The sequence below is a fragment of the Corvus brachyrhynchos genome, unplaced genomic scaffold (genome assembly GCF_000691975.1).
Source record: "Corvus brachyrhynchos isolate BGI_N302 unplaced genomic scaffold, ASM69197v1 scaffold99, whole genome shotgun sequence".
In the NCBI taxonomy this organism is placed as follows: Eukaryota; Metazoa; Chordata; class Aves; order Passeriformes; family Corvidae; genus Corvus; species Corvus brachyrhynchos.
The window spans coordinates 2,686,146-2,713,287 of NW_008239778.1; the positions used below are offsets into that span (position 1 = coordinate 2,686,146).

At 48.6% G+C, this 27,142-nt stretch overlaps 1 protein-coding gene across 4 annotated transcripts in view; it reads right to left on the bottom strand.

The window, feature by feature from the left end:
• CAMKK1 (calcium/calmodulin dependent protein kinase kinase 1) overlaps positions 1-27,142 on the bottom strand; it is an 87,386-nt gene that overhangs the window by 7,483 nt on the left and 52,761 nt on the right. For 3 of the 4 annotated variants that reach the window (XM_017743036.1, XM_017743035.1, XM_017743034.1), the window contains exons 8-16: positions 26,383-26,404; positions 24,348-24,436; positions 12,687-12,886; positions 11,976-12,029; positions 10,988-11,061; positions 6,670-6,757; positions 5,306-5,434; positions 4,885-4,988; positions 208-255 (exon numbers count right to left, since the gene is read on the bottom strand). In XM_017743036.1, the coding sequence (XP_017598525.1) occupies positions 208-255; positions 4,885-4,988; positions 5,306-5,434; positions 6,670-6,757; positions 10,988-11,061; positions 11,976-12,029; positions 12,687-12,886; positions 24,348-24,436; positions 26,383-26,404 (808 nt within the window). The remainder of the gene's footprint in view (positions 1-207; positions 256-4,884; positions 4,989-5,305; positions 5,435-6,669; positions 6,758-10,987; positions 11,062-11,975; positions 12,030-12,686; positions 12,887-24,347; positions 24,437-26,382; positions 26,405-27,142) is intronic. The other variant, XM_008640455.2, reaches the window with a different exon arrangement.

The window sequence follows — 27,142 nt, forward strand, 5'->3', positions numbered from 1 at the left end:
CTGAAATGACAAAGAATCACAAATAGAAATAATAATGAAAAGCATACATAAACATTAGTCATCACACACCCAGAATGACTGCAGGAAAACTGCTCCTATAGGAAGGAAGGATGGACCCAAATGCTCTCACTACCACACAAATCACACAGGCTGAGGAGGGGACACAGGTTTCTACAGCACCCAGGGGAAGCACAGACATGGAATTACCTTAAAGATGGATGCAAATATACAGATGTGTTTAAGAGGAATCTGTCCCTGAGAGCAAAACAATGAGACAAAGAAAGAAAGTGATCATGAAGACAATGGCAGCAGGTGAAGGAGCTTGTATTTCTATGCCTAACCAGCCTAGAGAGCAGAGCAGAATGAGGATGGAACATCAGCCACGTTCACCTGAAGGACAGATGAGGACAGCACTGGTACAAACCCACTCCAGCCCCTACCACTGCTGAAAGCTCCAGGTGGCTTCCAGCACACTGCTGCTGTCCAGCTGTGCTTCCCTGGGCCATGTCACTTGGCACCTCTGGGCTTTTGTGTCCTATCAGCACCTCTGCAATGGGGCAGAGCCACAGGAGCACTGGGCCCCTCACTGGAGGGACCTGTTGATGGTGGCTCATTCCAGAGGAAAGTTCTTGGTCCTGCGAGGATACCTACCTGCAGTGGGGCATGGCTCTTCTGACAAAACATGCAGTTCTCTCTTTGGGAGAAGCTGTTTGTGCTTGGAGACCTGGGCCAGCCACTTTATTTACCTCCTTTTCCCCCTTGGCTTCCTTGTGCCTAACCTATATGGATAATACGGCCCTAAGGGCAATGACAGCCCTTTTGGTCTCTTTTTGGGAAGGCTGGAAACAGGGTAGGCTTTTTAAACACCAACTGATCCCCCATAGAGGAGCTGACAACCACATTTCATCAACAGTAATAGCAGCCATAATGGGAAAGTAAATTGGGTCTGTCAAAACATAGCAATTAATTTGATAGGTAGTAGTTGCAATAAATGAGAGCAAAAAAATGTGGTGAAGCCAGGGCTGACTCAATTAGGAGAAATGTGGAGCAGGCAGAAGAAATGCAGCAAACACTGTTACCAGAAACCCAGAACTTAGCTGTGAATGCTGAACTGGGCTTAAAAAATACTTTGGAGCTGGAAAATTAGAAAAGATCAGTCGCTTCTGCAGCCACTATTAATGATGGGTTTGAACCTGGCCATGGTCTGCAGGATCTGTAAGACTCCATGAATCACTGCCTCTCCTGGGGATCCTGCATGAAAGGCAGGATCCAGTGACACCTGGCCACTGCCCAGCTGCCAGGGTGAGGTGACAGCTGGCAGCACTCACACCATTCTAGGTGTGCAAAACAAGGACTGCTAAATGGGGCATCTTCATTTTAGTTCCCCTCCACCTGCTGAGTGCCTGTGCTGAACATCTGCCTTTTAAATTGCTCAGTGCTGATAAACAGAGCAATAAAAAACAGCCAGAGAGGATTCGCTTCTTCCAGGTCTAAAGAGTGCTAAAAAAGCTTTCTCTCCTCCCAGTATTAACTTAAGAACTGTTTCATATCAGTGGTGTCTTAATGGTGTCCTCTAAAGGCAGGGACAGGAAAGCCTCCTGCCACCACAGACATCTGCACAGAGCATTTCCAGGAACAGAGCCCAGTAGGTAATGCAGGGAGAAAGTAAAAAAAGATTCAGCCACATGATTTAGTTTCCTCCTCTCCAAATCCCTAAGAGTCAGCTTGAAGGACAGCTCCATTTTAGGAGTCATCAATTAGGCATCAAATACCAGAAAGCTCTGGTACCAGAGCTCAGCTCAGCTGCCAGAGGATTTCCTACAGAATATAGCCTCAGAAATGGCACAGATGTAAGATGCTTGAAGCAGCAGTGAGTGGGGCTCTGGCAATTTCACATGCAGCCTAATTAAATAAATGGAATGTGAAACTGCAGTATTCTAATTGCTTTCCTTTTTTCTTCCATACAAGTTATTTCCTACCTACAACGAGAAGGAGATGCAATATTACAAAAGCTGACTTATGTCCCTCTAAAGACACTGCCACAGGGGAGGAGGAGCTCTGTGGAGGAGAGCTTGGGAGCGTGTGGCTCATTTCTTGCTCAGCTCCTCATGGGCAGCCACATGTTCAGAGCACAGTGATGGCTGCAGGCACTGCTTTTCTGGCATGTCCCCCTTTTGGGGTCCCTGTCCAGCTACAAGGGTGATGGACAGGCAGAAACTCTACAGAGCCTTACTACTTCAATATTATCTGCTCCTGCAAGATCCTAAAAACTTACAGAAATCCAGACTCACTTGAAACTTATTTTAACTAACACAGCTCTATTCATAACATTGGCACTGATGTTAAACTTTATATGTGTACTAAGGGTGGTTTTTCTAGGGAACAACCCACTATGAATTAAGAAGTGGATGAGCTTGGTGTCTACTCTGTTTGCCCCTGTGGAAATAACACTGTCATCAAGAGATAACTCACTGAGCAATGAACATTTCCCATTTAGCCACGGTTCACTGGAAATTAATGTCATTAGATCCAAGACATCTATTTAAATTTGAAGTTATTTTCATTGGATGCAGTCAGTAAAGCATTTTCCAAAGCCTGAAATAATAATCCATATGCCTTAAAAGGAGCATCCCTGCTGTAGTGTTTAATATACAACACCATTTGTTGGAGAGACTTGGCAAGTATCTTTCTTTTAAACAACAGTTTCGAGATGGGTTCTCAAAGCTCCAGTTGTGCATGAAATAATTCAGGATAAAGTCAATTGTTACTGCCAAAAATTGGCACTGATGGCATGAGACTGAGAAATTAAGCACAGGGATTAGTGCAGTGGAGAACTGGCACATTCACATTGATTTTGGATATTTCTAAGTGCTCACACAGCTGGGCAGAGGCCAGCCCAGCACAGCTGCAGCTCCATCCCTGGCCTAGCACAGTTTTGTAAACTAAGGGCACTGGACACAGCAGCACAACAGTGGAAATTACACACTGCTTTAAGAAATAAACCTTTTAGTCTGTACAAGGAGTCTGAATAAAACACAGGGCCAGAATGAGCTGAGACAGAGAGAGATGCTGGGTTTGAAGGAGCTGAGAAGAATCTGACTAGCAGCTTTAAAAAGGAGACAAAAGTCAAAGCTTACAGTTCATCTTGAAGGCCCAAGAATATTTTATAAAGGACAAGACATTGACAATGTGGCTGATCAGAAGCTTCACAGCTACCTGAGATCAAATGAACTTTATTTTTTCTGAGCAGATACTAAAGAACCCAGCTCCAGGCAGGAACCAGCATCAAGGGTCAAGGAGTTTTCCCACCACCTGCGTGAGTTTTCAAGCATCTCAAATGAAGGTGGAAAGCAACAGGTCCCTTTTGGAAACAGGTTCAGGGTGACCACCTTGAAATACCAATTCAGGCAGGGTTTGGAAAGAAATCCTGCCTTGCTCCGAGTTACTGTCTGGGACAGTGGGAAGAATAAAATACATTTTTATTCAAACTTAGGAAATGTTTCCCCATCTCAGAGCAATGCAATGCAGTGACCAGGAATGATAGTGAAGATATGGGTAGGGACATGTGTCCAATTAGCAATAACTAATTTGGAAGGCATTGAGCCAAGAGAAACAAATCAGGGCAAATCCCTTGTGCTGAGCTGGCAGAGGAGCTGTGCCTGCCATGCTCCAGATGTGTCCTGCAGCAGCACTCATGTACAGGGTGTTTAAATGTCAAACTGGTGTCTGGCCACGGACTCCGAGGCAAAGTCTTCACTAAAGCCTCCAATACACAGCTGGGGACCTAGAACATCATCATTCTTAATTGAGCTGAGCCCTTAAATCCCCACACACCTGTGAGAGATTCCCCTAATTGCATTGTCAATGGAGCAGTGAGACTCAGCCCACCCTCGTGGGAGTCTGCTAGGAATGGTACTGGGATTCTGGGTGGAAAAGAAGCATCTTGGGACAACACAGATTTGTTGTCAGTCACAGCCTTACAGAACCTGTGGGGTGAGAATTTTATTATATAAAAATAATTGTCCCAGATGAGGCTACTTGTCCAGCTGTTATTTACTGGAGTGATGGCCCAGAATCCTGGCTCTGAAAGGAATCAGTAACAAAAATGAGGGAGAAAGAGTAAGAACCAAGTAAAGGACAGAAGAATTCTCTCCCCATCCCTGTACACACCATCATGGTTAAAAAGTGTTGATGAATCCATTAGTCATCAAGATCTCTATTCCCTTTTTAATCCCAATATAGTAATTTATACCAACCTCCAAATATCCCCTCGCAATGTGTTCCACTATTCCATTAACTGGCAAAAAGCTGTGTGAAAAAACACTGTATGTGTTCTCAAGTGAAAAAGCAATTTCTAAGTGTTCTCTTTTGTCTGACCATGGTGTCTCTGCCCAGACTCGGGCCCCAGACCACAGGTCAAATCCCATCTCATTTTGAGTTAAAAACCCCACATACACTACTCATCTGGCGCCATTTCTGTTGTCCATAGAAAGGAGAGGAGAATTAAACCCTCCAATATATATCTATACTAGACTCTAATTAAACATATTTTAGTTCACCAATCTCTTAATGGACCTTTGATCAGAGCATACTATAAACTAACAGGTGAAAAAACAGACTCAAATTTAGCACCTCACATGTGTTTAGGCCAAACCCATCTTACAGAGAGAACTGCATCTATAGAAGAGTTTTTAGGCTGCAGTAACACACTGTATTTCAATCCCAGAGGACTTGAGGTAGATTTTATCTCCAGTGTTTGATGCAGAAGGGAGTTTTGTCTTTAAATGCTACAGAAAAGATTTGCAAACTGCTTCCCCCACCCTCCCTCCCCACGCACCTTGGCCCTGCCCGTGTGCAGAGCCAGGCATGGCTGTAGGTACCTACATCAGCAGGTTCCCTGGAGCAGACATGGATCTCTCCTCCCGCCTCGTCTGGACCTCGAAGGGATTCCCAAAGGAGCGTTTCCTTAGCATGGCCTTCACTAGGATCTTTGAGGAAGAGAACAGACCAGTGAGAACAGCAGGGCTGACTCCTGGAAGCCAGTTCAAAGGAGTAACAACAGCTTCTTTAATAATTCAGCTGACATTTTACGGAACTACAGCAAAGAGCATGAAGCAAAGGAACCCACAGAACAGCTGCTTGAGAGAGCGAGGCTGCTGCAGAGCTCAGACACAAGAAGCTCACACTGGGTCAAAAGGCCAAGATTTCACGCCAGGAACACGTGTGCCCTCTCCAAACCTCCTCCACCAGCTGAAGGCTTCAGCACAGCCCCCTGCTCAGAGGATGTGGTGTATTTCACACATACCACGGCTGGCAGGCTGGGGATGGTCTTCACAGAGTTCTGCACCTCCTCCTCGGTGACCTCCACCACGGAGCAGTGCTCCTCCTCCAGCGGCAGTGGCTCTGCGCCGCCCCTGCTCAGCCAGGGGTGCACCTGCACAGGGGACACACACAGCTCTGGGCTGGGACAGAAATGGGGGCACAGGGCTCACTGCAGGGGCAGCTGTCAGTACTGCTCCATTTCCCACGGCCAGAGATGTTTTTTAACCAGCTTCCTTGAAAATGGCTGCAGTCTGGCTCAGTGCTGTCACACCCGCTGCCACCAACCGGCACCATGGCACCCTCTGAATCAACTTTGAAACACTTTGAAAACCTGAGTTATCTGGAGCATTTTCATCTTTTTCTCTCGCATGCAGCAGAGCAAAGCCCCCTTTCCCTGCTTCCTCTCATGGGATGGTTTCTTGGCTGTGAACAGGAAGAAAGCTGTGTCCGAGGGCACGGGCTGAGCACAAAGCCCAGCGTGGCACTGGGGACACGTCCTCTGTCAGCATCCAAGGCAAGCCCCCAAGCACACCAACCATCTGTGCACAGCCAGGGACAAGGGCCAGCACTCAGCTCTGCTCTTCTACCCACAGGGTCTTACAGCATGCCTGCAAGAGCTGTCAAGTGAAATCCCATAAACACAGCTCCAAACCTAGCTCTGGCCTCCTGGGCATGGAGGGAAGGGATGTCACAATTTTTCCCTGAAGATCAACCTTTCTACTGTCAGCTTTGGTGGTAATACTGAGCTGGCTTGGGACAAAGCAAAGCAGAGCATGCTGATGGATCTCTCTGGAAATTCTGAGATCCTCCAGCAGGTTTAAAGCCTTGGTGAGGGGTGACAGGAGGACAGCAAGTCCACACAAACCCAGAATGACACCACAGCCTGTGAAGCGTTGTGCTCTGCCAGGCCTGTTCATTCTTTCTATTACTAAACATCTCCCAAATAACGGTGATAGAAACAAATGTGCTGTCTTGAGGCCACTGACCACACAAGGACCAGAGGAGGAACACACATCCAGTCCCTGGAACACACATCCAACACTGCCAGCACAGGCTCTGCAGCTAGCAGCTCCCCTGGCAATGCTGATTCTCCCAGGGATTCACTGAGATCAGCCAGCTTTTGAGCAATTTTCATTTAAATAAGTAAACAAGAAAGCTTTTGTCAATATTCCCCAAGCAAGAAGCAGCAATGGAGCTGTGGCTGCAAAATGAGCTCTCCCTTTCTGAGGGAGGGTGCCAGAGAGAGCTCCCAAAACAAACACTGGGAACAGCTCTGCCACAATAGAAGGTACCACAGAACACAAAATCAGCTGAGACTAAAAACTCCAGTACCAAGATCCAATTTACCTTTATTTCAGGGACTGTTATCCTTGTTTCTGGACTTTTATCGAGCATGCGCAGTATCAGTTCCTTGAGCTCGTCACTTATCTGTGCTCTGAGTGAACAAAACAGCAGCACACAGTTAATAGGGGAATTTTAAGTGCAGCAATGCACAGTTCTTACTGCAGTGACTTGGTGGAGAATCTGCTCTGCTCAGGAGATTATTTTCTCTGCAAACCTGGCTTGAAGCAGGAAGGCACCAAGATCACTGCTACAGGGCTTGGTTATCCTGTTCTGCCCGCTGACACAACAGCACACATCAAAATGCAGGATGAGGAAGCAGCAGAATGGGTCCAAGGACATTTTTAAAGACAGCACACCATAGGGGAATTTCTGAGGGGAGATTCTGGAACAACAAAGTGTTCTTGAGAGCAGAACTGGAGCCGAACTCAGAATCAAGAGGGGCACAGCTTGATTTGCTGAACCTGCATCATGAGCAACTGTGTGCTGGATGAAACACCCCCTTCTGACATTCAAGTTCCCAGCTAAGCTTCCAGGTTGTGTTATTTAAATTGCATCCAGAACACTGATTGCAGGCAGCCTGTAACTCAGTATTCCCTACCTGCAAAGCTCAGCCTTGGGGTGACAAAAGGAGGGAATGAACAAATGCAAATAAGAGAAATACATCTAATTTTTCACCACTATTTCCAAGATCTTAATGTGAGAGTGCCTAAACCCAGAAGCCTCTCTGTGGACATGGAGCCCTTGATCCTGCAGCCCAAAGGCTGCATGACTCCTGTGGTTAATGATGCAGGAGATGCCTTTAAAACACACTGGATCTGGATGATCAAAGTGCTACTGCAGTAAAATGCCAGCATGTGACTGAATTGTATTAGGCAGTTGAAAGTCTGTGTCACAAATGACTCCTGAAGAACTGCATTTCTTTGTGGAGATGGAACTTAGCAGCATAAAATATCACTCCCCAGGAAGGCTGGATTTGAGACTGAAAACAGTGGTGAGCACCAAGTGCTGTGCCCACCTCCTCTGCACCCCCCTCCTCAAACAGAGAAGGGAATAAACTATCACAAACCAAAATGAAAACCACATCACAGCAAGGGATATTTCAGTCTGATGAAAACAGAGCTGCTGTTTAATAATTCAGGAATATTTTATTTGGACTTTGGCTATGAGATCTTTACAAACAACCACAAGAAAATGCTGCTGGTTCAGAGGCAGAAAGGAGGTTCAGTTTGAAGTCTAAACACCTAGAGTTGCATCAAGGGTCTGCTGTACACAGGCAATACAGCCCAGACAAGGGGAACAACAGGATGAGTCCTCAGAGACTCGGGTGACAATTTCAGTGGGAATGGAAAGAATGGTGCTGCTCTTGATATGAGCTCCAGAGGAACAGCCACGGGCAGTGGCAGTGCATTTAGCAGGTCAGAACAAACAGATTCCTTCCAGACACCACACTGATGCAGGTGAGATGGCATTTTAAAAATACTTAAAATCAGTTCTGTGCCGAAGTGTCAACAGCTTTACTTAAAATACAATAAATAGAATATAAAATCCCTTAACATTTCTGGGATTGATTTCTATGCAACACAGGATTAAAGTCAGAGGGAAAAATCCCCATAAACAGGATCACCAAGTGTCAGGGGAGTTATGGCCACGTAACAGATCACATCACCCTGTCTCTGGCTTCCCTTCTCTCCAGTCTGCAGCAGTGTGAACACTGTGCCTGATGGCATTTTTCATTTGAAAAGCCTGTGCTGTCTGGGATTTCTCACAGCCATAGTCCTGTAAGAGCTCTCAGGAGAATGCCAAGCACAGAGCTCAGCATCCCTTTGGGAGGCTTGCCAGCACCACAGATCACTTTACAGGGTGCCCGCAGGTCAGGGAACATTGTCCTGGGCTTCACCAGGAGGGACAAGGCAGAGCTTCTGACTCTACTAACACATGTCTGAACAGAAACTTCAGCTTGCTTTTTAGTCATGCCAGGATCCTCAGGGTGTGAGCTAAGCCCGTTTATCTCGTGTCATGCCAAGGACTCAGTGACATGAATGAGAACTCCAGTGCCATAAAGATTTATCCTGGCATCTCTAAGGGAAGGGACAGGATGGTGACACCGGTACAGTCAGATCCCTCTGTCCTAAAGGTTGTCAGGAAACAGGCAATGAATTTCCATGGCTGTCTGCAAACAGGAATGTGTCTTTTGTAGCCATGGTGAAATAAACTGAAACCAAAATACTGCTCACTATAGAGAAGTGCTAATTCTATGGGAGGTCAGGGTGGATCCACTCCAGTGAATTCCATGTCTCTGTTGCTGCCCCTAACAAATAGATGTGGTTTGGACAGCTGTCAACACCCAGTAACCCTCAGCTCCTCCAACAACCTAATCAGGGGTGCAGCTTTTTTTAGACTGGGAGAACAGGTCACTGAGGAATCCACATAAATCACGCAGCCCAATTATCGGTGAAGAAAATGCCTGAATGAAGGAAAGGATCTCAGCACAACCCAGTTAGCCCATTAAATGTTAATAACTTACTGCAGAGGCAGATGGGAACAGTCACTTGTAAGCTGACTGCTAACCCAAATACATGGTGGCTGAGGGAGGGGTGGGAGTTTTGCCAGCCCTGAGCAAGGCAGGAAACTGCCAGGGGAACATAAACAGGTTTGGGTTTTTTTGGCTGCGGAGCTGTCAAGACAAAGCCCTGTTCCAACTGCAGGTGGGGACGCAGCAGTGGAGCACGACCAGCCTTTGTGCTCCTAAAGCCTCAGGTCATCTGGTCCTGCCAGAATTGCTCTCTACCCACGCTGGGGTCTGTGTGTGCCATATAACAAGTGGCCTGACCCCCAAGTCCTTGGAGCTCCAGAGTCCTGTGCGGGCTCCACCTGGGCAGAGGTGGCTGAGCTGTCTGCAGTGGCTGTGCCTCGTCAGTGCAGGGGTAATTAATGCAGCCCCTGGAGCCAGGGCTCAGTCAGCCCAGCTGAGGCAGATGACTAAGAGGGCACCCTGAGAATCCACAGCTTTCTGTGGAATCAGAAGGAAGTCTGGGACTGCCAAGAGGCCCAGCCCTTTACCATAATGTGAAGATTCAGTGAGCAGCTCACAAAACAGTCTTGCCCTGTCACAGATGTTGGATACATGCACATACCACAGGCTGCCTGACAACATCCCTCCCTTCCTCTCTAATCCCGCATGTGCCTTTCACCAGAGTTTTCATTTCTTTGTGCTTGCTTTAAATCGAGTCATTTTTATCTACACATTTTTATTAGAATGAGCAATTAGGTCAAGAATTCTTTGCCTGACTACTGTGTGGATTTGGGAAGGAAAACGAAGAGTCCAGCTCTGGATACATCACCTGACAGGAACCAGGGGAAACAGATTCTTCACCAAGATAAAGTCACCAAAGGCCTGCAGCTGGAGCAGATGCTGAGGAGTGGCCAGCACTCGAAGCTACAGGAACGGTGACCACCGGGCCAGCATGACTGAGCACACGAGGAGTGTCATCACCTCCTGCCAGACTCTCTGACAACCCCACCAAGACTCATCACCTCAATACTGAACTTCCACTGCTCACAGGCCACGTGAGTGGCCTTGGCTTGTCCCCTGCACTGCTGAGCACATGCCATGACCACAGCTGGCCATCCCACCTGACCATCCCAGCTGTGCCTCACAGGGGTTTCCTTCACTGACCAAAGCAGGGTGGGAGCAGCCCCTCAACAGCACACAGGTAAAGTAATTCCTGTTTTTTTCATAACTGGCCCCTCTCTGCCGGTGCAAAGACAAACCCATGCTTTCCTGGGGTGTGCTCAAGGAGTGGGGTTCACTGACATGTGGCTGCACATCTCAGGACAAGCATCCTTCCCTCAGACAGTTCCCCTGGCTCCAAGGGAAGTCCACAGGAGAGGGATGTGTTTACTCAGACCAAGACTGAGGTTTATTACCACATTGCTTTTGAAAATGAATACATTGAATCATTCTGGTGGCTGCTGCATGGGGAGAAACAAAACCCCAACCAAACCATGCATCCAGCATCTCCAGAGTCAAGTAACTGGGGCAGAACTTCCTAGATCCTGGAATCCCTTCACTTCCAAAGATTTCAAGAGCCATTTCCTTTAGTCCCTGTCTGCACAGCAAGGACAGAGGAAGAGCAGAGGCACTTGTAGCCTCTCAACAACATCACCAGCACAAAACCCACGTGAAGGACCCAGGAGAACACAGAGCACCTCACCCACTTGTGTCTGTCCCTCCGTGGTGACCCACTGGAATTTGTGCCACACAGAGAATAATGCTGAAAACTGAACTTTATTTTACAATAGCAGGGTAAAGTTTACTCACTCTTCTGGGAATTCCACAGGCTTGGTCTTGATCCTGTTATGAAGACCCAGAATATATTCATCTATAAAAGGGCACTGTAAAACAAACAAGAGATTTTCCAGTTGTCTAAGATCCTGGCATCACTCAGGCATTTGTCATTCATGTAACACAAGTATACCCTCTGTACACCCCGAATTTACACAGAGAGAGAAATAAATAAAATCTCCCCACACACAATAAATCAATTCATTCCTTATTAAAAAATAAATTCAGAACAGCAGCGGGATCTGTGGAATACATAACTGGACTGGAATACCCTCCTTCATCCAGCCTGCCAGGTGATCATGAACTGCCTCTGCCACCTTCTCTGGCCACTTCTTACCCCAGAGCTGGATGCCTGGTGCCTGTGTGGTGGGAACTGCAGTGGTCTGTGCTTGGACAGAGGTTCAGGTGACGTTCCTGCCCACAGAGACTGCGCAACCTGCTGTACTGCTCATCCTGGGACAGCACGGCTGGGACATGGGGGTCTGGCCACAGGTGAGGGAAAAGCTATGGCAGGACATGGATTGTGCAGAAGGCAGCACTGAAGAGCTGCCTCTGCCAAACTGGACCCCCTGTCAGTCCTAAGTCAGCTTTGGCAGGCAGAGCTTTCTGTAATCTGGTTCCTAAAGCGCTGCAGCAGTTTGGGATCAATCCTACGCCTCTATCCACACTCTGGCTCATTTCTAAATGCAGGCAGTGTGGATAAACCCCCCCACAAACTGCTGGTGGTGCTGCTGATGCTGCTCTGGGTTTGTAGCACAAACAACAGCTCTGCATCCAGGGACCAACACTGGAAATGATCCTTTCCACAGATGACAGCGTCAGCTCCTTCTGATCTGCAGGGGGATTTGTGAGCTTGCTGAAGGTAGGTCTTTGTCTCTAATATTTGCCTTTATTTGGAAAGGAACGAGTCAAAAGCCAGGCAGACAGAGCAGTGCAGGGCTCCAGCAGCTGGAGGGCAGCTTACCTTCCCATAAACAAAGCAGTACAGGGTGATTCCCATGGCCCACACATCCAGTGCCTGGAAGAGAGCACGAACAGGCAGTAAAGGAGAGGCAACACAGATTATCGGAATGAGCTGGATTTTCCCACCAATTCAGAAAACACCATTTGCATGGATTTAACATTTTCTATGTCACTTTGAAGTTGGGTTCCTGAGGGCAGCTGTTGCACACCAGAGGAATGAGGGTTGTGCTGGGCCAGGCATTGCCCTGCTGTGACCAGCAACCAGCCCCTTCTTACAGGAAATTCCACCATTCAGGGCTGAACCTCAAAAGTTCTCCAGACCAAAAAACTCCCCATTAGACCCTATCCCTATGTCTGCATCCCCACCCTCGGCAGTGCCTCTCACTTTCAGGGAATCAAGATGTGACCTTGGTGCTCAGCAGCCCTCTGTGCCTCTTGGTTATTCTGGAAGGGAATCAAAGGCTTCCTCCTTTCCCTTTGGGCAGGGAGAGGGCTCTAGCATGGCTTCTGCCTAGGCAGGGGTCCACAGCAAAGTGTCTGCTCACTGCACAGAACAACCAGTGTGTGTTTTGCCTGGACTGGACAGAATCAGAGCTTCAGTTTTACTGAATGACAAGCCTAATTTGTACCACAGTCAGGATGCAGGTGTGGCACTGCCCTTTGTGCCATGCCTGGGGGTCCCAGGAGATGCCAGCTGTGAGCAAAGACCCACCTTTCCACTGAAACTTTTGCCAGTCTGTGAGATGGCCTCCGGTGCCATGAAGGCTGGTGTCCCTGCCGTGCTGGAAAGCTGGGCATCATTCCCTTCAAACTGATTGCTGACACCAAAATCAGCAATTTTGACATGGCCATCATCTCCCAAGAGCAAGTTGGAAGGCTTGATGTCCCGGTGGATGATCTTCTGGTAGTGCACTGAAAAAAAACACCCAAAAACAGGAGCATGGTCTGCCACAGCAGCCAACACACCCAGGGGAAACCTTTCCAGGAGGGTGAAAATAAAGGTGCAAGCTCGGGCACCACACTCCCAGCTGCTGCTGGAGATGGAATGTTGTGGAGCAGGAGGGCCATTTCCTACTGCCATTCCTTTTAGGCACCTCACTGGGACACAATTCTCAGAAGTACATCCAGGAATTATGCAAAGAACAGACACAAACTCAGGGGAAGCTCAACCAGTGGGAACAAGGAATGCTGCTGCAGAGGGAAAATACTCAAATCCTGCAGATTTACTTGGCCCTGTCAGACCAGCTGATGGGTTGGGCCACCTGCTGTATTAAAGGTTTATGTGACCCAAATAAAGAGGTTCACTTTTAGTTCATGTATTTTGAAACTGCAGTGCTGTGAAGCTCATCAAAAGGGGCAGAACCACAGGTAGAATGAAACAGGTGATGAGCAGCTGAGTGCTGAGTTCAGCCAACAGCTCAGAAAGCAGTGGGCATTTTCAGCTCAAAAGATGGAATAATGGAGCTCCAAGCTTGGAGCAATCCCCAGCTGGCACTCTTTCTACAGCCAAGCTTCCCAATGCAGCCCACAAACAGAGAAACAACCTCAACTTGCTTTGCATCACTCCAAACCCCTACTCCAGCACAAAGCTCCCAGCCATTCCCACCCCTAGTGCACCCAGAGCCGTGGCCAAACCCTTCACTCCACGAGGCTCCAGCAAACACTTCAGCTCTGTTTCAGCTCCATGAGGCCAACTGTGGGCACCAGCTGAAGTGCTTGTACATCAAACAAACCCTTGCAAAGAGTTTGGAGGCTGAGATGCACTGAAAACAGCAATAAAAACCACCCCTCTTGTGCAATATTGCAGTTGAGAGACATTTCCAGGCCACGGAGCGAGGCAGGGAGCTGTAGTAAAGTGGCTGATTTCTCAGGAACTTGGAGAACTTTAAAAATAAAAAACCCATCAACTTTCAGAACATGAAATGACCCCAAAAGAAGAACTGTAGAAAACCCAGGAGGACTTCACTGAAGGAGGAAGAGGAAATCCTCTAATCCTGCCCTCCCCAGAGGACCAGCACCCCCAGGCCTCACTCCTCCCCAGTTCCAACCACTGTTTTCACATTTCCTTCTTGCAAACAGAGCATGTTTGTTTTTATACCTCCCCATGAGCACTTTTCATATCTCCAAGGAAATACACACTGGGTGGAGGAAAATGCTGGTCTAACCCTTTCCTGCTTTACAAACCTGACCAACACACTGCCACAGAGGCAGCCTGCCCAATGGAGCTCCCCAGTTTGTGCTTTAGGACCAAGAATGAACAAACTTCATTTAACTTTCTGCTCTTTTCAAGCCAGCTTTCCAGCAGGCCACGCTTGGGGAGGGGAAGTCACACTTGCAGGTATTTTTTCTGCAAGGCCCTCTCCTCAGTTTAAAGCACTGTTGGGGGATGCTGTCCTTGGCACATTCAAGAGCTGCTCTGGAGATCCAGCAGACAAAAACTTGCTGGAGAGCACCAGTACTCAGATCTTCTTCCAGATGTGCAGCAACTGCGTGGCCAGGCTGTGAGGGGAGGCAGTTAATGCTGTAACAGCCTGCCTAGACAGTCAGGATAAACACTGAAACCCTGCAACAACAGTAGTTAGGAGGAGACATCTGCTCAGCAGCAGAGCTGATGGCAAGCTGACATTTCATTATGGTAATACAGGGAGAGCAAATAAGAGTGAGGGGGAAGTGAAGTTTTCCTTCACGAGATGATGAGCTGCCTTTCAGGCAGGTGTCTGGTGCCATGCCTGGTACCACAGGGCTAAAATTCCCAAAGCCTCTAAAAAAAAACCCCAAAACAAACACAGACCACATGAATACATCCCTGGAGCTTGGTCTGTGAAAATTGAGGTGAGCAGGCACTCCAGGCTTTTTATTATTTCTTCCTTATAGGAAAGTAAAAAAACCACAAACCTTTTTTCTCTATCATACAACTGTGTATTTTGTAGAACACATTCCCTGCCTCTGCATCATCTAATTGAAGTCGAGGAACACCATGGGCAGTTTTCCAGCTGCCCTGTGTTTCCTCAGTGCCCATCTCTGCTGATCTCCAGCAGGTCTGGACACTGCTGACTGCTGGGACTGTTCTTTGTCAGAAACAAAGAAATTAGAAACACATCCTTTGCAAAAATCAAAGCCAAAATGGCTCATTTGGCCAATGAATATTTGAGTTTCCAGATGAGAACATCCACGTGCACTGGGGACAGTGACAGTCTGACTCAGGTGCTCAGAGGAGAAACTCAGCACAAGTGCCTGCAGGGCTGAGGACCCCAGGAGTGAGCCTGGCCTCTGGAATGCCACATCCCAGGTGCTTTTGAACACCTGGCATCCATTTAAAATAATAACAGACTGGGATGGGAGGGGGACAGATGCAGAGGGGAGGTGGCTGGGCAGGTCTGGGGCAGCGGTGCTGGGAGCAGTGTCCCACCATGCTGCTGTGAGTGACAGCAACCAAAGTCTCCTGCCAGCTGGCTGAAAGGATTCCTGCTATCTGCAAATCCCCTTCCCTGTCCACCTGCCTCGTGCAGAAGCAAGGGCCATGAAGGGAGAAGGACAGGGGATGGGGATGTGCACTGAGCAGCAGCTGCTGTAAATGAACATCACAGCCACAAAAACTGAAAGAGCAAGTGCTCACATCTGTCACGACATGATTTGGCATGGAGCTGCTAACCTGAAGAAGGCAACCTGAAATCCCTGCTCTGCTCCAAAGAAACACACCTCAAAGTCCCAGCCAGTTGCTGTGGGCATCCTCCCCTGCACAACTTTCCAAAATTGGCTTTGGGCTTCAAAATGTACAGGCTTATCCTCCCCTGTGCTGCGCCTCACCACCGGTACAGTTCAGCACAGTACAGAGTACAATATTCCCCCAAAAGCATTCCCAAGTCTGCTTGTGGGCAACACACAAAAAGCTGGCTTGTTTGGGAGCTGCAGGAAGGAAGCAGGACTGCTCACCTGCAGGACACCAACACAACTAAACTTGGAAAGAGTTCCCAACCCACCAGCTTCTGCTGCCAGTCCAGACCTCTTGCAGATACACATTGCAGGGAGAAAGGCAGGGATCAATTAACTCAGCAGGACTGGCCAAAGGCTGCCTGGATGTGCCTGCAGTGACACACAGCACTGCCATGTGCTGCCAAAGGAGCCCAGGGACCAAGCTGTCTTGGGGGAAAGGTGCTGGTTAAACCAGCATGACCTGCACTTCCAGCACAGCCCACGGAGAAACGATGGTGTTGTCCCTGCAGAACTCCAGAGGGAGAGCTGAGCATCTGGGATATAAAAGCCTTCCACCAATGACACCCTCCAGACTGTTAATGACTGTACTGAAGGGACAAGGAGCACAGGACCCATCCCAAGGGGAGCAGGGGACAGCCACAGTCAGTCTAACACAATCACCAGCATAAATTAACCCTCTCATTTCACCAGCCTGAAGCACTTGAGAGCAAGCTTCACCCTCTGTAGATTTAAGAGCAGCGGGTAGGAAAGGCACTGTCATTAGCATTAGCTCACTAGAAGCCAGGATAAGAGGTCCCAGAAACAAAACACTTGTCCTGTCCTTGGAATTAAGGACACATCTTGTCACAAAGAGGAGCAGGGCTGCATAAGGCTCAGCAGAGAAGGAAAAACACTTTCAACATATAAATAAAACTCCTAAATGTACTTTAAACAAACATAACCAAAATAATGATCTGCATTGCTGCACTTAAACATGCTCCATGAGAGTCTGGGGATTATTCTTCCTTTAGACCAACTCAAGACCTTCCCTTAGCTCCCTTCATAGGCAACTGGGGCCCCTAAGCTGAATCCATGCCTTTGAGAGAACTTCCAGCTGCTCTGTGTCCTGCTCAAAGAGCAAGGCTCTGGGTTTTTTGCTTGTGACAGCACAGAAAAGTCACAAAGCAGGCAGAGCATGCCCTCAGACCCAGTTCAGCCACAGGGATGTGGCTGCTGGATGCAGGAAGCCTTGGGAAGGACCATCCCATTGGTGCTGCCCTCCCAGGCCATGCACAAGGCCACACCAACAGCTGAAAAACACAATTCCCATGCAAATGCACTTGCCTGCACCCCTCCCCAGGTTAAAATCGATGCTGAGCTGCCCAAGTGGAGCACTTTGCTGAAGCTGCTTTGGCAAACTGACAAAATGGCTCCACATGTTGCTTTTACCCGGAAAGGGTTTTGCTCTTAAAGCAGGGGTCAGCAGCTCACCAGAATGACTTCCCTGGGCTCCACAACAGCCTGAACTTCCTGTGCTGACAGACCTGATGCAGAGCATAGATTGGTATTTCTTCATAATGGAAACGAAACCACCTAAGATATCACAGAGCCCTTAGGACAAAGTCTGACCATGCAGCGCTCTGTTAAATTTGGTTTTATTAGACCCATTCCTCAGTGGAAAGGTAACACTATTTCAGGCCTATTTGCATCTGGATAACAATCCCATGGATTCCTAGAGCATCATCCGGGCAAAGATCTCAAATGTGTTAGAAATACTTGTTTGTTAATCCTCACAGCCACCCCATGAACAAAGCAGGCAGGGCAGGTGAGTGCCTGTGTACTACATCTTATCACAACTTGTGTTAGAAAGCCTGACCAGGGATATCTGAAGTTATCTTGGTCAAGCCCTAGAGCTCCAGGGTGCTCAGAAACAAGGGAATGATGCCTGAAAGTCTGGTCTGCCTCCTGAACTTGGGCATGGAGCACTATTGCCTAACAACAGCCTGCTGAAGGCTGATGCTGTGGAGTTGCAACCTCAAAGGAGGATTCAGAGCTCTCAGGGTGTGAGCAATCCTCAGGAAAGGACCATCTTCCTCTGTCCCTCTTGATTTCAGACAGAGCTCTAGCAGGCACGCTGCACCTACTGCAGCTGGCACAAACCTGCACTTGGGTGTTCAAATTCAAGCCCATATGAAACAACTGCCTAAAATGTCTCCCTGAAAGTCTGGCTTTTTACGGCTTTTTGTTTGTTTGTTTCTTCACTACAAAGTGTTTGAACTGAGTTGGTAACAACAGCCAGCTGTGGTCCAGTAGATGGGGCTGGAGAAAAGGGTGGATTTTGGGGAAAATCCACCTTTTTGCTGCTGGGCCAGCTGGCTCCTATCTGTACACTCCTATCTGGGTCTCCACAGTTCTGCCATTGCCTCCCTGCTCCATCACTGCTCCTCAGCAAAGCCCTGCTGAGCACATCATTCCTTTCTGCTCAGTCCCTCAGCTGCCCTCGGTGGGACAAAACAGCTGTTTCACAAACACTCCTCAATTCCAGATCCCACAGGCTACTCCAGGAAAAACAGGCTTTCCCTTTCACTCAGAGGCAAGTGCCTGGGAACTGTCTGCCAACAAATCCACTAGAAGGGAGTGAAGACCCAGAGGGGGCAGAGATAGAAGTGCTAGAAAGAGATGTTGTTCCTTAGTTCTTTTGGAAAAGGTGCTTTTCACTGCATTCCCCTCTGGAAACCTTGGAGCTCCAGGAGGTTAACACAAACTTGCTGAAAGCTCATTTAAAAATTATACTTATAAAACTTTGCAATGCACTGACACATCCTGCTATTTACTGAAGCCAGTGTTGAATTCTGCTTGATTAAAACCAGAATCCCATTCCCATTCAAGGGCAAAAGCAATCCATATGGTGCTACTGCAGAGTCTGCTTAGTATTAGGCTCACATCACCCCTGTAGCAAAGAAATGATTTAACACCCTCCCAAGGAAACTGCTGCGCCACCATCCAGAGCTCAAGACTGCTACTCATCCACAGTGTTCTGCTGAGGCAGGGCTGGAGGACAGGGGTGTTGTGGGCTGTGCAAGGGGAGCACCCTTATCCCCTGCTCAGCTCACTCAGGGGCAGGGGGAGGATCCCAGCTGTGCTGTCAGCTCTCTCCACTGTTTTGCTGCTCTCTTGCTGCACCCACAAAGCCTCTGCCACTTGGACAAGTTGCTTAAGCCCAGGTTTTGCAAGGAGGTCCCACACCCTCAGCACCACCCGGCCCTTTGGAGTAGCTCAGCTTCCCTCTGTGCTCCATCTTCAGCACCCGGATGAGCACCGAGCTCCTGGCAGAAGGTGCAGTGTGGGTACTGCAGCAGGAGGAGAGAGAGGTAACCTTGTCAGAGGCTGTCCTTGTGCACCTGTCCTCCAGCCCCCACGAGCACAGCTGGATCACCAGGGGCAGGGGACATGCAGAGCTCCCTGCCATGGCTGCACACACACGCCCGTGTCCGAGGGAGCACAGGGAACGAGGGGAGCAGGGTACAACAAGCAGCAGGAACTGACACAACAACCTGCACAGGCTGTGCAGGGGCTGCTGCCAACCCCGAGCACAGGCACAGAACTGCATCAAACAACAACAAAAATCAAACTGCCTGATCTTTCTTAAGAGGCTCCAGCACATCTCTCTGATCTGCTCCATCAGCTAATTACTCTCGCTCTTGTACAAAGTCCTTATCGATTAGTATCAGCAACACTTGCAGCTCTTGAAAGGGTTTTTTGTTTGGTTTTTATCAGCTAAGGAGAGCTTGTCTGCAAGTGATAAAACACAAGCCAGCCTCTCTTCTCCTGGTGGTGTCATTTATAACACCCAGAACCTTGCAGCTGTATGTGGAGCTCCTCAAACATGCTCTGTTTGAGGAGCTCCAAACTTGTACAGGCAAGAGGCAGGAGCAGAGAAGAGGTAGGTCCCCATTTCCCACATGGGAGCAAGCAGCTTGCTGGGAATCACGGTAGAGTGTGCAGCAGCTCCACCACAGCTCTGCTGACCCACACCAACCTGAGGAACTCACTCCTGCCAAGAGCCAGACCAGATCAAACCATCTGCACCACTGACGCTTTAGTGCACCCACCCTGGACTTACCCTGTACTAGATGCTCTTCAGAAGACACAAGCCTGTGTTGGCTCAGTTGTTAGTTTAATTTCCTTAAATTTCCTTTTAAGATAATGGAAATTTTACTCACATATTGATGACCAAGTAGATTAAGTCTTATGTCAGAAAAGCCAGCTTTGAAAAGCCAAACCCTTCGCTAAGGCTCCAGGCTCAGCATGCAGGGCCCTGGGTCACTGCAGTTCTCACTGCAGAGAGCTGCTGCTGGAAAGGTAATTTCCCAATGGCTTTAGCTGCATGTCGTTACCCTCCCTTCAACCCCATAGCTCAGAGGAGATGAGCCTTCCTCTGCAGAGCAGAGACCAAAACTGTGAGAGGGTAATTGTGGACTTTTACAGAGAATGCAGGAAATAAGGTTTTTTCTTCTTCAGCCACACTGACAGAAACTGTTTTAGCTTCTCGTGACTCGAATACTGAGCTTGCAGCTCCACAGCAGCAGGGACAGTCACTGTGCTTCACCTGGACTATACAAGTCAGCAGGGCTTTCCCCTGGGTCACACAGTGTTTTGCACTGAGCGTCTGCTCCTGGCCTGTGTCACAGCCAGGCTCCTGCTTAGACAGCTCTTTCATCTGCTTATTCTTATTCCTTACTCAGGCTCTTACTAAATGAAGATACTCGTGTCCCAGTCCTAAAATCAAGCTGGGAGACCTGCCTGGCATATCTCTCATGTCTTTTGATGAAGCATGATGACTGCACACCCATTTCTGCTGAGTACCTCTAGGAAAGCAAAGTTTGCTGTACTACAAGGGAGACTGAAGTTTAAATAAGCTCAGCCAAGCACTACTAGAGGGGAGTAACAAGTGGAAAGGGAGGCAATTGCACATATCCCTAATTCACAGAGATGCTTAAGCACATACTTTAGTTAATGACTCAAATAATCCAGCAAACTTTCTCATCCAAAGCACTCGAGCACACTCTGGAATTACCACTCCAGTGGTACTTACACACACAGAGGCCAGCCTGCCTCCCCAGTTCCTGAGGGGGTGTACAGGGCCAGCAGTACCGGGGAAGCCTTGAAAGTGGGAGCAAAATCACTTTCCTTTGCAGGGCCCATTTCACCAGGAACCAAACAGAAGTTTGCATGTGCTTCAACAACTGCTGGCACAGCCCAGACCACAGAGCCCAGGTCTAAGACAGGTGCACTAAAACAGAGCACATGAATCAGTAATATCACCATGCCTGAACTCAAAATATATTCCCAGCACTGCAGGGGCCAGAGGAAGGGAGACTCAACCATGGGCAGATCTCCCTGACTCTCAGCCCTTGAACCTGTTTCTTCCCTGCTCAGTGAACAAGGCTGGGACTGTGTATCACAGTGCACTCCTGGCACTAAACACAGTAAACCCAGAAACCCAGCCAAAAGCAGGTGACAGCACCGTGCCATTGCCTGGATCAGGGAGCTCCTGGCTCTCTCCAGGGCACTGTCCCTGCCTCTCACCCTGCCTAAGCCAGGCTTCCCACCCAGCTCTCATCACCTGGACCACTTCCCTCCAAACTTGCCCCACAGTCAGCCCTCTTGCAGGAGGCCTCCACCCCAGGCAAACTCCATGTGGACCAGTGAGTCCAGTCCCCACAGACACACAGTGGTCACAAACCACGTGCCACCACCAGTGATTTAAGAGGTCAGCCCACATCTCCCACCACCTTGGCTCCTGCAGCCCCTTCCTGCTCACCACTAACACCTTTCAGGCTCCAACAGGAATCCAGCTTGCAACTTCTAATAAAATCCAACCAGCAATGATGCATTTGCTGCTGTGATGACTGCGAGCTTCAAGCAGCTGCATGGTTATCGAGCCTCCCAAATTACACAACAATTATGGATGCTTACATTAAAATTACCTTGCAATCTCTGGATTGCCTGGCAACACTTTTCCTTCAGCATTCACAAACGGTGCACTTTTCCTCTTAATTATATAATAATTGCAATGCATTTACCCAGCAGTTCAGAGAGAACACAGTTTTTAACTTTCATTTGCTAATAAAATAAGTGGTTACTCAATGGCCCAAAATAAAGCATCCTATTGTTCCTGTTGCTGGAAGTGCTTGGGCATCCTGTAATTTATAGCTGAATTTCACTCCCTCTGCTTAAGACTACCCACACTTCGCTGGGTTGTTGGTTTGTTTTCTTTTTCTATCTACTAAACTCAAAATTTCCTCTGAGCAGGAACTGTTCCTGCAGCAGCATCCAGCACAGCAGAGCTTGGATCTCCCAGCTGAGGCACACAGGTTCTGCTGCAGTCTGAATGCTAATGGGAATATAAAAAGCTGCATCTTCACCCTTCAAGTTCTACTCAAAGACAGTCTTGAGATTCCCATTCATATATTCACTTCTACCAACTTTCTGGGGTGACCTGACTAATTTTGACAGCACCTGGAAGCTTCTGGACTGTCAGACTTGCAAAGACTGATTTTATTCCCTGCTGGTTTTAGACAAAAAACGAGGTGGTGCTGCATTTCAATGTGGAGAAGGACTGAGACCCTGCAAACCATGTTCCTGTGCCTCAGCAAGGCTCATCATGCTCAGAGACTTGTTCTCTCTCAGTGGTTGAAGCCAGGTGAGTGATTCCTTCTGGTTTAAACTGGCTACCTCATTATTTTGTTTGCTATCCCTTGGTTATTGTGTTTTTAGAGAAAAAAGACTAATTTCCTGTCCAGCACTTCCCTGATACTTAGGATTTTACAAGCCTCTGCCATAGCACCCCTCCCCAAGATAATTTTCCAGTCTTAAGAGCTTTGGTCATATCTCTGTACATAAGATATTCCAGGACCATCCTGATCATCCCTCTTGGGCCTCAGTTCTAGGGAGCTGTTTCTAAGACAGGCTGAGCCAAGTTGCACATAATACTCAGGATACTCCTTGTCTGTACCTAAGAGCTCTTAGAGATCCAAATAACTGCATAAGAACATTTTCTACTTTCTTCTTTCTTTCATTCCAAATAACTCCCCAAATCTTGTTACCCTTGTTACATGTCACTAAGTAATGGGCTGGCATTTTCAAGAGAACTATCCAGAATAATGCCTGAGTGAGAAGAGATAGTTTAGAGCCCATCACATTGCACATATTTTCAGTGTTGTTTCTTCCCCTCATGCATTACCCTGCAGTCAGCAACATGAAGTTTTATCTGTCATTTTATCATGCCATCACTTGCTCTCATGGCATTTTCCTGCCAGTCTTCCCAGTCACTTCTAACAACAACTATCCTGAATAACTCAGTGCCATCATCAAACTCTCTTACTGTCCTCTACTCTTTTTCTGGTCATTTAGGAATACACTGAACAACCCAGCCCACATTATGGATTCCTGTTTAACTGTACTAGTGACTTTTCTCTGTTGTGAAAGCTGAATTCCAACTTTCCTGACTGTCTAGTTATTAATCCACAAGAGCCCATCCAACCCAAGAGACTTAGGAGCTGCTTTATGAGCTACTGTTAATGGATCTAATCAAAAGCTGTCTGGCAATTGAAACACAATGTAGTAACAGGATCCCCTTATCTACATATTGCTGTCTCCTCTGGAAAACAATCCCACCTGCAAGGTTGGAATGGCCTCTGCAAAAGCTGTGCTGCCTCTTTCTCCCCGAATTCACCACAGGCAATTCTTGAGTGTATCAGTGTGCAGAGGAAGCAGTCAGTGGTGAGAGCACCAAACTCACAGAGGCTCTTTGCAAGGAGGACACCAGGACCAAACAGGCACAGAGCCAAGCTCAGCTCACCAGCAGCTGAGGTACAGAAACAGTAACTGCTTTCAGTTAAGACCATTCCACCTGTCATCTTTAACTCAGGGACCCCTCTTTGCTCACTCCTGCCAGGTTCATGCCAGCAGGGACATGTCAATGACAATGGGGTCAGAAAAATCCCTGCTGTCATTCACAGACCTATTGTGACCTCCCCATCCTCTGCAGAACAGGCACCCAGCAGCGAATCTGGCCTCAGCCACATGGGGACAAGGTGTCACCAAAAAAGGTGATGATACTCAAACAGGCTACAAAGAGGAACCCTGCTCTGGAGTCTGGGCAGAGCCTGGGAACACACTTGATCCACCACCTCGCTGGGAGGGCACAGCAGTGCTGGACTCTCATCACCCACAGCCCTGAGTGACAGGGAGCCACTCAGATGGATTCTGCAAATCCACAAGGACAGACACCCTCCCCGTGCTGCTCACCAGCTCTGCCATGGCCAGTGCTTGCCCTGCAAAGCTGGAGACAGGGATTTGTTCCTTGACTGACTCAGTCCATGAGACTGTAAACACCCACTTCCTGGCTCTGCTATTGCCTTCAAAGACAGTCTCCAAAAAGAAATGGAAGAAAAAAGAGAGGCACTATTTCCCTAACGTCCTTTCTAAGGGTTCTGTGACACTTACTGGGTAAACCTTAGCTGAGTGGGGCCACCTCAACAGCAACCCCATCACAAGCAATCCAAGGGGACCTCTTGCTCATCCAACACCCCCCCAGTGTCGAGATGCCCCTCCCCAGCTGTGCAGGGGCTGAGGCACAGCCTCTGCAAAGCACTGCCAGTGCTGGGGTACTCACAGTACTCGATGCCCAGCACGATGTCTCGGAAGTAGAGCCGAGCCTGCTCCTCGCTGAAGGGCTGCTCACTGGGCACCTCCATGACAGGCCTGTGGGGAAGAGGGACAGCAGCTCAGTGCTTTGCAGCATGGCAGCAGCACCCCTTGCTGCAGGAGTATGTTCTCCATCACCACGGCCCAGCACTGAGGGCCAGGCTCCCGAAAGGCTCTGGGTGCTGTGACACAGGATGGAGGCGTGTCCATCCTTTCTGGACGTGGTGATGCTTTGGTTACTGAGCCTGGCTAGTGATGGGTGGTATTGCATAGTCCCTGAGCCAGCACGAGCCACAGAGCCCTCATAATCATCAGGATTAACTGCTGATGTCTGCACAAAATAAGACAAACACTATTCACTGACAGTCCTAATGGGAGAAGAACAAAGCTGGACTTGGCCTTTGGTTTCCTGCTAAAGCTGCTGATGGCTGTGAGCACCAGCATTGCCATGAGATCCCAGGCAGCAGCGGGGCCAGTGCCTGTTGCTGTGCACTGGATGTCCTGCCTGCTGGGGCTCAGTCCTGGTGCAATATCATTGTGCAGCTGGTCTACACTGAGGCAGAGTCTAGACATGAACCACTAGCTCAAAGGTTAAATGGAAATATTTTCAGTGCATTGTGCTAAACTGCTTTGAAAGCCTATTTAGCTGCTCAGGGTTCAGCCACCACCAGAGCTCAGCCATTCAGCCCTGAACAGCCAAGGTTACCTGGTCAGCTTCTCCTTTCCTTTCCTTTGAATGCTACCACTGCTGAGGGATGCACAGTCTCCTCTAAAAGCCTCTCTTCTGCCTGTGCCTGCTGAAAGCTGAGGGCAAAGAGGCTGTAAGAGCTAGTCAGAATCTCCTGTTCCCCTGTGGATGAATGGCTGGGGCTAAGGACTTTGTTGCCCTGCGGGCTAATCCTGCCTGTGCTCGGCAGCTTGGCTTTGCATTTGGACATACGTCCACTGACTGGAGCTGGATTTGAGTGAGTGCTCCTGGGACATCATCCTGGCAAGCCAAACCCTGGCAGAGAACAGCCCATTGCCAAAAGTAGGCTCTGTGATTCTTCCCCTCAGCACCCAGCAGCAAATCCTTCCTGCAGTATTTCCCTCTTCTCCCTTGCTGCCCATCTGATTGATGACCTTCATCTCCCACTTGCATTTTCCTGCCACTGCCTTCCCTCCCTCTTTTATGCACATTTTTCTGTTGCTGAAACCAGGGGGAAAGTGTGAGTGCTGACAGAAATAATGTGAGGGCTGGCAGAGTCACTAATGGAGTCTAATTGCCTCCTGCCAGAGGCAGCCAGGCTGCACTTGGATGAGCCACAGGTTCCCTGGCCTCAGCTGTTTACAGGACCTCCCCCAGCTACAAGACAGGCATCAGCCTGATCACCAGGGAGACTGGGGAGCCTCTTGCCAGCAACCCACTGGAGCTGGCAGCTTGTTCATGGGGCCAGAGAGGAAAATAACCCCTTTGGGTATTTCCTCCATCCTGGACACAGCAATCATGACCTCACTGGGACTGCAGAGCTGCAGAATCAGTGCAGGTGTAGCAAAGGCTGGTGAGGAACGTCTCACCACCATATCCCTTCTTCTACTATGCAAAAGAAATGTGCCAACAGAACAGCCTCCCATGAGAGGTTACTGCTGACGGCAAAATAAGGCAGCAGGTGGCAAGTAAATCTTGAAGCAACCACACACCCCTTGTGTCAGAGGAAGCCACAATGTGGCTGGAACCCAGCAGAATATTCCTATTCAAACCTCTTCTTCCAGGCACCTGATAAGGAATTGTCATAAAATTTGTTTTCCAGATCAGAGTCTGGCACCAGGACGTGTTCTCCCAGCACATTTCTATTCACCACATCATTCCAGGCTGTAGCAGCGCAAAGGCAACTCCAGCTGGGTTTTGCCTCCCCTGCAGACAGGGTTTGCCCCTCTGGACGTACCAAACCTCCATTTCACACAGGAAGCTGATGATGAACACCAAAACTTTCAACAGAAGGGATCCCAGGAGGGCTACTTACCCTTTCCTCATGAGGTCAAACACTGCAAGAAAAGGAAATAAACCATGAATGAATGAGAAGAGCAGCCCAGGCTTGTTTGTCATTCATCACCTACAAAAACACATCCATTCCCATACCTGCAAAATCAATTTATCTCCACTCATTTCTCTTCCCTCACCCATGACAAGGACACCAGAGGATGCAAAATGAAAATATTCATCTCTTCAGCACAGAGAAATATCCCCCCCCCGCCAGTTCCATACAGGGAGACAGCGGGTGCTAATTTATCAGCCACGGTGCTGCTGCTCTGGGTGTCAGCCCTCGTTGATTTGAGCCCTGTTGTACCTCCAAGGGAGGGTGTTTGGTGTGATATTTCTGCTAAATTGCTGATAGTGAAGGAGATGCTGTAAGAACATGCTGCTCCATTTCTGCTGTGTCAATCAGCAGCACAGCTACAGCTCTGTCAGAGCCAAACACTCCCTGGCGGGAGCAACTAAAGAGGATTTGCTGGTGTGAGTTGAGGTTTGCAGAGCACATGCGTTTGTGTGTCTGATTAGGGGGTTGGGGGAAAGCGTTCTTCTGCTCTGCCCTGTTCTGCAAACAGGAGAAGGATCTGCTTTTATGTGGAGTAGGACAGCTCTCTCCCCATGAATTATATGGGGATTTTTTGCACTTCTCAAAAAATCTGAGCAGATCCCCTCCCCAGAGCACCAGAGGAGTGGGACCCTCTGAAGGTACAAACACAACAGGGCAGCCTGAATTGGCTCGTCTTGCCCTCCAG